At 36.6% G+C, this 12,391-nt stretch overlaps 1 protein-coding gene across 48 annotated transcripts in view; it reads right to left on the bottom strand.

Annotated features, from left to right (window-relative positions):
* Positions 1-12,391, bottom strand: part of Clasp2 (cytoplasmic linker associated protein 2) — a 216,242-nt gene that overhangs the window by 32,558 nt on the left and 171,293 nt on the right. For all 48 annotated transcript variants that reach the window (XM_021238757.2, XM_087181377.1, XM_087181374.1 and 45 more), the window contains 2 exons: positions 4,923-5,066; positions 294-437 (listed from right to left, as the gene is read on the bottom strand). In XM_021238757.2, the coding sequence (XP_021094416.1) occupies positions 294-437; positions 4,923-5,066 (288 nt within the window). The remainder of the gene's footprint in view (positions 1-293; positions 438-4,922; positions 5,067-12,391) is intronic.

The following is a 12,391-nucleotide window of genomic DNA, read 5'->3' as shown; positions in this document are numbered from 1 at the left end:
GGTTGGTTCATCTAAAGCTGGTGCACTCATCTATGTTCTGCTTGCATTTGACTTTCCTTATTTATGCCTTGGCTACTGTTCACCAGTACTCTAATGTACACAAATTATAAAACAAACATGGCAGACCTAGTGGTGCAATTTTTCCCAAGATAATATTTCACTCTGTTAAAGAAATGCTGCCTGATGCAGATGCAAAAATTATATACTAGTATCAAGTATACTTCATGTGAAAAAAAGCAATTATTGTTAAACCATCACATTATACAATAGCCAAGAAAAAAAGTGAGAAATACCTGGGTTCCATTGCCAGTGTTTCTAAGGTGATTATGAAGCAGTTTGGTAGCACCATCTTGAAAAGTTTTTGGTAAAGCTCCTAATAGCATTGTAAACTCCGGGGTATTGAGTTCAAATAAAGAAATCAGCACTGACTGTGCTGCCTAAAAAACAAAGGCATGCAGAAAGTAGATAAATGCATTTTGCTTACTCAAAAGTGACCGTTTTCTTCTCTCACATTTCTTTGTTTTGGAACCAGGGACCGAACTTGGGTCCTTCCGCTTGCAAGGCTGGTGGTGGAACCACTGAGCTAAATCCCCGGCCCTTCTCTCACATTTCTGTTCAACAGCATTAATCGGGATTGACCATCTTTCTCAGGGAAAAAGAGGATGTTTCTTGTTTTCACACTTCTTATCTTTGAAGAACATATTTTATTTTTTCCAGTGCTGGGGATTGAACCCAGGGCCTTGTGCATAATAGGCAAGCAGTTTATCACTATGTTACACCCCCAACCCTAGGAAGTCTAAAAAAATTTTTGACTTAACATTTATTTTTTTGAAGTTAAGAATATGAAAAGTACAAGTACAATAGCAAAAGTTAACTAGACAGACACCTTCTAGGGTTACTCTGGGGCTATATAAACTACTATTTCTGTTTTCCTACTACATGATTACAATGAAAAAGGATAGCTATATAAAACCTATCCAGAGAAAATTAAAACTAGAAATTCTGCTTTCTCAGTATGTGCCTCATAAAATAACTAGCAGTATTTTGTCTTTTGTCAAGCAGGTAATCTAACAAGTCTACAATCTTATGCTAAAGTAAGTCTACTGTTTAGTAGAAATAGGAACAAAACAATGGTTACTCAGATCAGTCAAGAAAATGTTCACATTTCTTTTCATCTTCTAAAGTAATTAACTGAGTTATTAAAAGTCAGACATTGAAATTCAGGTTATACAGAAAATTAAGAGGAGAGAAAAACAAATGATCACATAAATTGTATACAAATGTGTGTACCTTGTACGGAACTTTTCTGACATTATGAAAATTTCAGTGTGCTACGCTTATAGCATCTAAATATACAATAGAGGAGTGATTAAATTGTGTTATATTGAAACAGTGGAATATTATACAACAGTCTTGTAAGATAACATAGCTCTACTTGTGAAGAAGCTGGGAGAAGTCTATCTTAGATTACTGAAGGAGAAATATATAAACAATGGCTATAACATGAGCTCATTTTATTAAAAACAAAGCATACACTGTGTGGGTGTGTACTTTAGTACGTTAATAGTGCATTTTAAAAACAAAAATTTATGATCCTGTACTCTTTGGATTCCCACTGAAGGGACCTCAACTTAATCTGAGTGAATAAGTCAATGATTGTTAAAACACACTTCACTACATGTAGAGTTCAGTTTGGTTTAGAGATTAAGCTCTATTTCTGGTTTATGGACACACAGCCCAACTATTCCCAAAGCAAAGGATGAGTATATCGTTTCCTCATGATTTAAACTATATCCTTATCAGGAACTAATTTCCTACATAAATCTAAGTGTCTCTGGATCCTCCTTTCTATTCCACCAATCTATTTACCTAGTATGACTACAGATTTAGTATATATTAATCAAGTCCTCTGTATATCTTGTTTAAAATTTCTTTCTGTCACTTTTGCTTTACTGGATGTATTTTATATTTAAAATAATTTTTGAGGTCTTTAAAGCAAAGTAATATATTCATATGAATTTTTTTTTTTTTTTGGTACCAGGGATCAAACTCGGGACTCGCGCTTGTGAGTCAGGTGGCAGAACCACTGAGCTAAATCCCTGGCCCTACCAATGAATTTTTAAAAAACAAAGCTATAGAAAAAATTTTGTAATTCTCAATTCTGTTAAGCTCTCCAGAATTCTTCTCTGCAATGCTTGTTTTGTAACAACAGTTAGGCATTCATAGGTTTACATATTTATTTTGTATAAGCTTCAGATATTTCTGCTGATTTCCTACTATATAATGTGAGAATTTAGGTTCTTTTTAATATCAACCCATGCTATTTCACTTTATCCTATATTATGGAAAGCACCAACAGTCCATTTTTGTCTTCTTAGCCAGTGTTTAAAAACATAGGTCTTTGTTTTTGTTGAGACAGGGCTCACTATGTAGTTTAGGCTGCCCTTGAACTCACGGGATCCTCCATCCTCAGTCCCCTCCTGAGTGTTGGGATTATGGGCGTGTACCACCACTCCCTCATTCTTTCACTTAAAAGTGAGCCAGTAGTTTCTGAAGTCTTTCTCCCTTGGTCAATGTGCCTAACGGTTTGTCAGCTTCATTAATTGTACCAAAGAACCAGCTTTTGATTTCACCGCTTTTCTCTACTGTTTTCCTATCTTCTATTAATTTCGTCTTTAATTTTAAGTATGAGAGTATAAATTATGATATAATTATAAAATTATGTCTTTCTTCCTACTGGATTCAGGTTTGGTTTGCTTCCCTGCCATTCCCCAGCCTCAGTTTCTTTTGTTTTGTTTTTTTTTTTTGGTACTGGGGATCGAACTTGGGTCCTTGAGCTTGCGCAGCAGGCGGCAAAACCACTAAGCTAAATCCCCCGCCTTAGCCCCAGTTTCTTAAGGTAGTGAATTAGGCTACTGATTCGATATCTTCTTTTTCTAAGCATCAACAGCTATAAAGTTCTCCAAGCAATGCTTTAGCTGCGTCCTGTAAGTTTTTTTCTTTTCTTTTCTTTGTTTTTTTTAGAGTCAGGGTCTCACTATGTAACAGTTCAAGCTGGCCTTGAACTCACTATGTAGCCCAAGCAGGCCTCTAACTCACAGCGACCCTTCTGCCTAAGCCTCCCCACTGTAAGGATTACAGGTGTGCATCATTACACCTGGCTGTGCATCCCACCAGTTTTGGCATGTCATGTCTTCATTTTCATTCATTTCAATGGATTTTCTAGTTTATCTTTTATTTCTTCTTTAGTTTGCTGGCTATTTAAGAAGTGAATTATGTAATTTGATATATTTGTGAGTTTTCCAAATTTCTTTCTGTTCCTAGTTTCTATTTCATTCCACTGTGATCAGAGAATACTCTTTGTGTTACTTCTACTGTTTTAAACCACTGAGGTTTGTTTCATGACTTAGCAGTATATCTGAGGTATGCTTGAAAGCAGTATATCTGAAGGTATGCTCTGTTGTTTATGGGTGCAGTCTTTATCAGATAATAATGTTCACAACACTTATAGTCTGAGGACTCTTTTGCAGCAAATAGTGAAGGAAATGAGAGTAAACTACTTCTCACAACCTCAAGGTCCTAAGTTCGATCCCCGGTACCACACAAAAAACAAAAAACAAAAACAAACAAAAAATGAATAATTAGAGGTGATTAGAAGTCTTAGGAAGATGTTGAAGAGAAGGCCCAGGAACACACCTGTGTAGTAAAATTAGGAAAAAACATGTCCAAACTGGACACTAGGAAGGAGATTTAAAAAATAAATCAATAATGTATGTTTTTGAGTATACTGATAATGTTAGCCACAGAATGTGGCAGAGATGTTGAAAATATTAACAGATATTTTAAAACATTTTTAAAAGTTCAAGCAAATGAAACAAGGCAAATTATCAATCCTAAGACAAATTTCTCTAAGAAAGGAGGCAGTAGCAAACCATTTGGTATAGGAGCAAATGCCTGCAGAGTCAAGTGACAATCTTTTCTGCTGATCACCATTCATAAGTATTTATTTATTTATGTAGGTACCAGAGATCGAACTCAAGACCTTGCGCTTCTGGGGCAGGCACGGTGCCACTGAGCTAAATCCCTGGCCCTGATAAGTATTTTTTTTTTTTTGGTACCGGAGATTGAACTCGGGACCTTGCTCTTGCGAGCCTAATAAGTATTTTAAGAGTATGGGGAAGGATATAAGAAAGAATATAGGAATAATATGGGGACAGTAAGTCTTCATTTACCAACTGTAGTGGTTAAGCTTAACTGTGTCAACATGCTTGGCTTGGGAGCTGCCTAGGGATTTAGTCAAGCACACTTCTGGGTGTCTGGATGGGTCATGGAGGTGAGACCTTGGGTACTATGCATGGTCCCTGGTCTCTTCGTCTTTGGCATGTGAACTAAATGTCTTTGTTCTGCCATGCCCTTCTACTACGATATTCCTGTCTTGGATCCAGCAGAGATCATCAACTGAATCTCCTGAAAGTGTGAGCAAAATTAAACCTCTCCTCTTTAAGTTTTAGGTGTCAGATATTGTGTCCCAGCAATGGGAAAGCTAATACACTAAGGTAAATAAATATAAAGCCTACATTATCAACAAATCAATAAATAATGCTTAAAACTGATAAGTCAAGAAACAATCAAGCTCTTACTTGGAATACATAGGTAAATGCAAGGAGACTGTTTAGAATATTTTGAATATTAGCGATTTAGAGGCTTGTGGTAAGGAAAGCTATTTTTGATTCTTCTGTTTGAATATACGCTTGTATCAACTGGGTAAAATTTAAAATAATTTTAAAAAGAAGATTAAACGAAGTACTTCATAACTCACTGCTAACAGGCAGAATCCTCAAAATATAGTTTCTTTCACTAGCAATCTAAAACTACTGACTTGTTTTTCCAATTTATCTTCTAAGCCTTATAAAAAAACACACCTTTCGAACATCAGAACTTTTGGGTTCTGTTGTCCAAGTGATGACCCGAGACACTGCTAGGCGAGTTTCACTGGAATTTATAAAATCTCCTGGATCCATCTGTTTGGCCAGAGTTTCTATGTATTTAAGGATAGCAACCTTTACCTGCAGAGGTAAGCACAGTGAAAGAGGACAACAGGATGGTTATTGTGAGACAGTGGAGAATGCTTCAGAAATAATCACACAACTATTTTTTGACAAGTAGAAAATGAACAACATTAATAAAAAAGAAACTATACAACCATCTACCTACCTGAGGTCCAAGTATATGATAAGGTGATGATTTTTGTTTTCACACATATTACACATTTTGGGTCCTAGGGATTTCACTTTTCAAATATGAAAAAGTGAAGACTTTCTCAACACAATTATAAACTTCTTGAGTGTGCCTTCAGACTGTATAGTTGATTCTTAACTAGCCTTTCAGTAGCAGGCCAGTCTGTGTCAACTCAGTGATTTCATTTTTGCCAAAATAAATCAAAGTATTTGAACGTGTGATATGGTATATCAAATTTATAATCACAGTGGGCAATTTTTTTGGATTTTTTCGGTCATACATAGGATAAGATCACACAAATGTGATCAAGTTTAGGTACATAAGACGTTAGAACTGGCTTCAATTAGGAAGTGTCACAAAAATATTTTATGGAAATACCCTGGAGAAAAGACAATACTTATTTGTACAAGAGTTTACCATATGTGAGTGTAAAAAGTCTAATTATTCTTCTAGGATATTCTTTTTTTTTTTTTTTTTTTTTTGGTACTGGGGATTGACCTTGTACTTGTGAGGCAGGTGCAGTGCCACTGAGCTAAATCCCTGGCCCAGGATATTTTTGATATATGGGTGCATGGAAGGTATATGTGTGCTGGTATAGGAATGTCAAGATCAGCAGGAGATGGGAGTATTTCCAAAGTACATATGCTTCTGTCTAGACTTAGCCATTTTTATCCTTATATAGGGTAAACAACTACTAAATTATAGCCCTTCTCTCAGGTATGCTACAGCAGATTAAAAAAAGTCATTTTCACACATATCCCAACACTTTAGGATTTCTAAATAATGGTTGTCTCAGATTTGACTTGTATGTTTTTCAAAAACTTTGTTCTTTCCCTTTTCTCATTTTTTTTGCAGTGCTAGGGATCAAATCTAGGCCCTTGTGCATTCCACTGAGCTACCTCCCCAGCACAAACTGACAAATAACAATTATATATATTTACAGTGTAAAATATCATGTTCTGAAATATGTGTGTATTGTGGGATGGCTAAATTGAAGAAATTAACTTATGTATTACCTCACATACTTATTATTGTGGTGAAAACACTTAAAATCTACTCTTTCAATGTTTTTCTGGGGGGGTGCCAGGAATTGAACCCAGGGCCCTGGTGCACACTGGGTAAGTTTGCTACCATTTCAATGATTTCAAAAACCTTTCAAATTTTACATATTGAGGGTATACAACATGGTACACACACACAAGGTTACTCCTTTAGTAGGTATAAGTGCCAAGAACACCTAAAATTGACTATTTTAGCAAACATCTCAAATCCAACTCAATTTATATTTATTTATTATTTTATTATTTATTTATTTGGCACCAGAGATCAAACTCAGGACCTTGTGTTTGCAAGGCAGGTGCGGTGCCACTGAGTTAAATCCCTGGCCCCTCAATTTGTATTTTTTGCAATACTGTGGATTTAATCCAAGGCCTTCACACTGAGCTGCATCTCTAGCCCTTTTTACTTTGAGACAGGGTCTAAGTTGCCCAAGCAGGACTCAAACTCACAATCCTTCTGCCTCAGACTCCCACATGCTGAGATTATAGGCATGTGCCACTATGCCTGGCACAATATTAACTATAGTCTTCATGTTATACATTAGATTTCTAAGCTTATTCATTTTACATATATATAACTTTGTATTCCTTGGCCTACATCTCCCCATATTCTTTCACTTCATTAGCAATCTCCAAGTATACAATATACTGCTATATACTATAATCACTACGTTGTACCTCTGCACTTTAGAAATTGCAACTGACAGAGCTCTGATCTTGGATTCAGCAAATGTTAAACATACATGATGTGCCGATTTGCTGAATTAGATAAAAGGATTTTTTTTGGTACCAGGGATTGAACTCGGGACCATGTGCTTTTGGGCAGGTGGTGGAACCACTGAGTTAAATCCCCGGCCCAAGAAGGTTTAAATATATGATTAAAACTTGAACTATTGCCAAGATTAGTGTGTTTAATTTTTCTGGCTTCTTTCTTCTCTTGTTGATTTTAATGTCATTTTTATCACTCGATCCAAGTAAGGTCCCTGGCAAGTGATATGCCAAGTTATTATGTAGGAAGTAACATTAAAAATTAAGCTTCTTCTTTTTTTTTTTTTTGTACGGGGGTTCGAACTTGGAACCTTGCGCTTTCGAGGGAGGTGGGACCTACTGAGCTAAATCCCTGGCGTAACTAAGCTTCTTACTCTTATACATTTCTCCTTTCCTCCTTCCAGTTAAAACAGCAAATAAGACAGAAGAGATCAAATTACATTCTTCTTTCACAGTGAATGATTTTAAGAAGTATTTATAATTTTACACAAGCAACCAATGCAAAAATAGACAAAGGGGACTATGATTAAACTAAAAAGCATTTGCACAGCAAAGGAAATAAAGTAAAGGGACACCTACCAAATGGAAGAATACATTAACAAACCATATATGTGATAAGGACTAAATATTAAAAATACATAAGAAAACAAATAACCTGATTAAAAAGTGGTCAAAGGATCTAAACAGACATGAATCAAAAGACTATATACAGATGGCCAAGAGTTGTATGAAAAAAAGCTCAACATCATTAATCATCTGGGAAATGCAAATTAAAATCATAATGAGATATTACTTCACATCTGTTAGAATGGCTATTACATAAAAGATAAATATTTACTTGTGTGAAAAAAAGGAACATTTGCAGACTGTTATGAATGTAAATTAGTACAGGCACGATGGAAGGGAATATAGAAGATCCTTAAAAAATTAACATGGAACTATCATATGATCTGATAATCCCATTACTGAATATATACCTAAAAGATATGAAACAGGCCAGGGATTTAGCTCAGTGGTTCCACCGCCTGCCTTGCAAGTGCAAGGACCCGAGTTCGATCCCCAGTACCAAAACAACAACAACAACAACAACAACAACAACAATAAACTAAAACAAAAGATAGGAAATAAGTCTCACACAGCTGGAGGCCCAGAGCCGCTGCCACGAGACAGAATCTAGAAAGCTTGAGAACTGTGTTCACCCCTGGGCCACTCTGTGCCTGTGGATTCCATGCCCTGGCTCCAGCTACCAGCCAACTCCAAGCTTGCTCTGTGTTTTGTTTCCCTTCAGCACAGGGCAGCAGAGGTGCCAACTAACCTTCCAACCAACCTGATCATGGACAAGGGAAATGATCAGGGAGAGAAGATAAGCCTGGAGGTTGGCAGCTCCAGGGAGAAACAACCAATCAGACCACCAGTGGTAGCCCTAAGAAAAGCCCACAGTTACTGTAAAGTACAAATATAGCATGTAGTTTTACTCTAAAAGTGACTCCTCCTGTAGACCAGGCTAGAGTTGGAGAAGAAATCCAGTGCAGTGCCTGGCATATTTGAGAGGGTTTAATCAGGAGCCATTTTGGGAAGGGGTTAATTGTTTAAGACTGAGCCATAGAACAAGCATAGATCAACTTCACTTCAGGGTCTCCAGTGTTATGTCTACCACAGTGAATGGGTGAAAGGCAGCCAAAACAGACAGTCATGGAGAGGGTACAGGCTAGACAGAGATCTCCTGAGAAGTTTAAGCTAAGGCCCAGAAGAACACAAGTCTCCCAAGTTCTGTGGTGAGAAGACAGGCCTTGTGAGTGTGGCCTTCAGTGGTGGGTGGATTTGAAAGTATTGACATTAACTATAGCAATCTGTTTGAACCCATGCACTACTAACTACATCTAGCAAAGATCAGTGGTCTAACTGCTTTCCCTATCCACCAATGAGAGTAAGGACATTTCTCAGCTTGGTCAGTTGCCACGGTCTGAAGTGTATGGACAAAGGGGCCTATGGAGCAGCAGGGCACCTCACAAACCCATAAACAGTAAATCTAGGTGAAAGAAACCATGACTTGTTGGATTCCAAGAGTACAGACCCCGGAAAGAAGCCAGCTATTAAAAAATACAGAGGAATTATTATTATTACTTTTTTTTTCCTTCATTGGTTTGGGGTTTTTCCATATTCATTCCCAATTTTTTCCTTTTAGTTTGCTGTTTTTTGCTTTTTCTTGTCTGTTACTTTTATATAATTCTGTTAATTTCTTTTCATTCTCTTTTTTTTTTTTGGGTACCAGGGATCCAACTCAGGTCCTTGTGCTTGGGCAGCACGCAGCAAAACCACTGAGCTAAATCCCCGGCTCTTAATAAGATTCTTTATCTCAATTTTTCTCTTCCTCCTCTGCCACTGCTTAATTTTAAGAATTTTACTATCTTCATTCTCCCATTTGCCACCCACTCTGTCTTTCCTGGTGTAACCATTAAGCTTTACTAATATTTAGATAGTTAACTCTATGCTATTGCTATTGAATGTTCTTCTATCATGGAGGCACAGTTGTTACATTTAGTAGATGTTTTACTGTATGTCAATATTTGGTTTGTCTTAGTGTTTCTACTACAACTATGGGTCTCTTTTCTAAGGTTAAGGGTGGTACATTACTGGTTTTTATGATATGACAATATCCTGTTATTATTGTGGCTGATTTTGTTGCTACTATCAGGGTGTAAGTTGTTGCTATTAACTGGTTTTCTCTGAATGTCAATATCTGGATTACCTTTATGTCATTAACAATACTGCAGCCTATTCCTAAAGAACTGGATACTAGGCCAAATAAGTTGCACCTTTCCCCTCCAAATAAACAGAGGTGGTTGGATCCCGAGACAGAGGAAAAGGTCAATAGTTAGCCATGCCCAAAGGGCATCACTGAAAAGCAGACATTAACTAAAAAGGTCTCTATATTAGCAACAAAGTCTTTCTACTATTATCAACCTGCAACCCTACACACACACACACAGAAAGAGAGAGAGAGAGAGAGAGAAGAGAGAGAGAGACATATGAGAAGACAAGGCAACAAAATGCCTAAAAAAACTGCCAACCACTCTAAAGCTGATCCATGGAATATCCAGGGTGAGGAAATCAAAAGCCATACACCAAATTATTTGGATCAACAAAAGAAGAGATTAAAAATAGATCATTAAAATGTTTGGTGAGCATAAAGAATATATAACTAAACAAATAATGGGCTTAATAAAACGATCAGAAAGTTTAAAAAGACACAAAAAGACAGCTGAACTAAACAAAGTGATACAAAACATGAAAGGCCAGTTTAGCAAAGAACTAGAGTCCATGAAAAGGTATCAAACAGAGGGCTGGAGATTTAGCTCAATGGTGCCGCACCTGCCTCGCAAGCACAAGGTCCTGAGTTTGATCCCCGGTACTGCACAAAACAAACAAACAAAAAGGTATCAAACAAAAATCCAGGAGATTAAAAATTGTTGAAGGTATGGACAACAGAAGTGACCAATGTGAGGACAGAGTATAAGACCTATAAAATAGGGTTGATATAGGTGGTCATGCACTCAGAGACAACTTAAAAACAACAAAAGATCACAATAAATGGATCTAACCATTGCTAGATGATGCAAAGATTAATCTAAGATTAATTTGAATTAGTCAAAAAATTAAAAGACTGTACAAATGGCATAAAAAACCTGTTTACTGAAATAATACCAGAAACCTTTTCAAACGTGGAAAAAGAGTTTTACAGGTTAAGTGGGATACAGAATCCCAAACAGCCAGAGGAGAAAAGAACCTTTCCATGACACATCACAGTGAAAATCCTAGGAGTCCAACACAAGGACAGAATCTTAAAAGTTGTTTGAGAAAAGCAACAAATAACTTAAAAAGGTAAACCCAGTAGAATTACAGTAGATTTCTCAACACAAACCATGAAGGCCAGGAAAGCTTGGAGTGAAGTATTTTAAGTCCTGAAAGAAAACAACTTCCAACCCAGACTGATACATCCTAAAAAACTGTCTTTCAAAATTGATTGAAAAATAAGGTCTTTCCTCAAAAAAGAGCACCATAAGAAATTCAAGATCACCAAACCAGCACTCTAAAATATTCTCAAGGGTAAACTATAAAGAGGCAATGAAGCCAACAGCAGCAAAAAGTCTAATAGAATGGGGACACCAGATAGGTGAGTTAAGCAGGAGGGAAAAAAAAGAGGCAATCAGTAACAGGAAAATAATGCAATGATAGGCGTAAGTCAATACCTTTCAGTAATAACTTTCAATGTGGAAAATCTCAATTTTCCAATTAGAAGACACAGACTGGCAAAATGGATCAAGAAACAAAATTCAACAGTATGCTGTATACAAGAAACACATTTAATCCAAAAAGAAATTCACAGACTAAAAAAGAGTGGAGGGCTAGCTCAGTGGCACAGTGCCTGCCTGGCAAGGGCAAGGCCCTGAGTTTGATTCCTGGTATAAAAAAAAAAAAAGCAGAAAACAGTATTTCATGCAAAACAAACAGAAGTAACTATCCTGTTTTTCAAACAAAGTAGATTTTAAGCCAAAACTAACCAGAAGAGGCAAAGAAGGTCACACTGGTTAAGAGAACAATTAAACAGGAAAAGGTAACAATTAAAAGTATATATACACCAAACACTAGCACACTCAACTTCACATAACAAATACTACTAGACATAAAAGATCAGATAAACATCAACAGAACTACAGTGGGGGACCTCAATATACCACTGTCACAAACAGGCAGATCAACCAGATAAAATATCCAACAAAGAAATACCAGAGTTGAACCAAAACTCTGGACAAATGGATTTAATAGATATCTACAGAGTGTTCCACCCAACAATAACAGAATATACATTCTTCTCATTAGCCCTTGGAACTTTCTCTAAAATAGACAACACAGTATTCCATTAGGCATGTTTAAGTAAATGCAAAAGAAGGGAAACTATCCCATGCATATTAGATAAGATCATCAAATCATAGTGCAATCAAACTAAAAATCCATGAGAAAAGTAACTACAGAAATTATGCAAACACATAGAAATTAAATAATGTATTCTTGACTAATGAAGGGGTCACAGAAGAAATCTAGGAGGAAATTAGTTCCTGGAATCAAACAATAATGCCAGTATAACATACCAGAACCTATGGGACACAATGAAAGCAATCCTAAGAGGGAAGTTTATAATTGTGAATGCCCACATCAGAAAGACAGAGGGAACCCCCCAAATAACCTAATGATGAAACTCCAGACCCTAGAAAACCAAGAATAATCCAAATCTAAAGTTAGTACAAATAAGAAAATTAGAGATTTAA

Source organism: Heterocephalus glaber, unplaced genomic scaffold (genome assembly GCF_053883595.1).
Source record: "Heterocephalus glaber isolate CG9 unplaced genomic scaffold, H.glaber_assembly_v1.0 deba00001472, whole genome shotgun sequence".
Lineage (NCBI taxonomy): Eukaryota > Metazoa > Chordata > Mammalia > Rodentia > Bathyergidae > Heterocephalus > Heterocephalus glaber.
The sequence above is the reverse complement of the archived record's forward strand: the minus strand, read 5'-3'. Positions and strand labels throughout refer to the sequence as shown.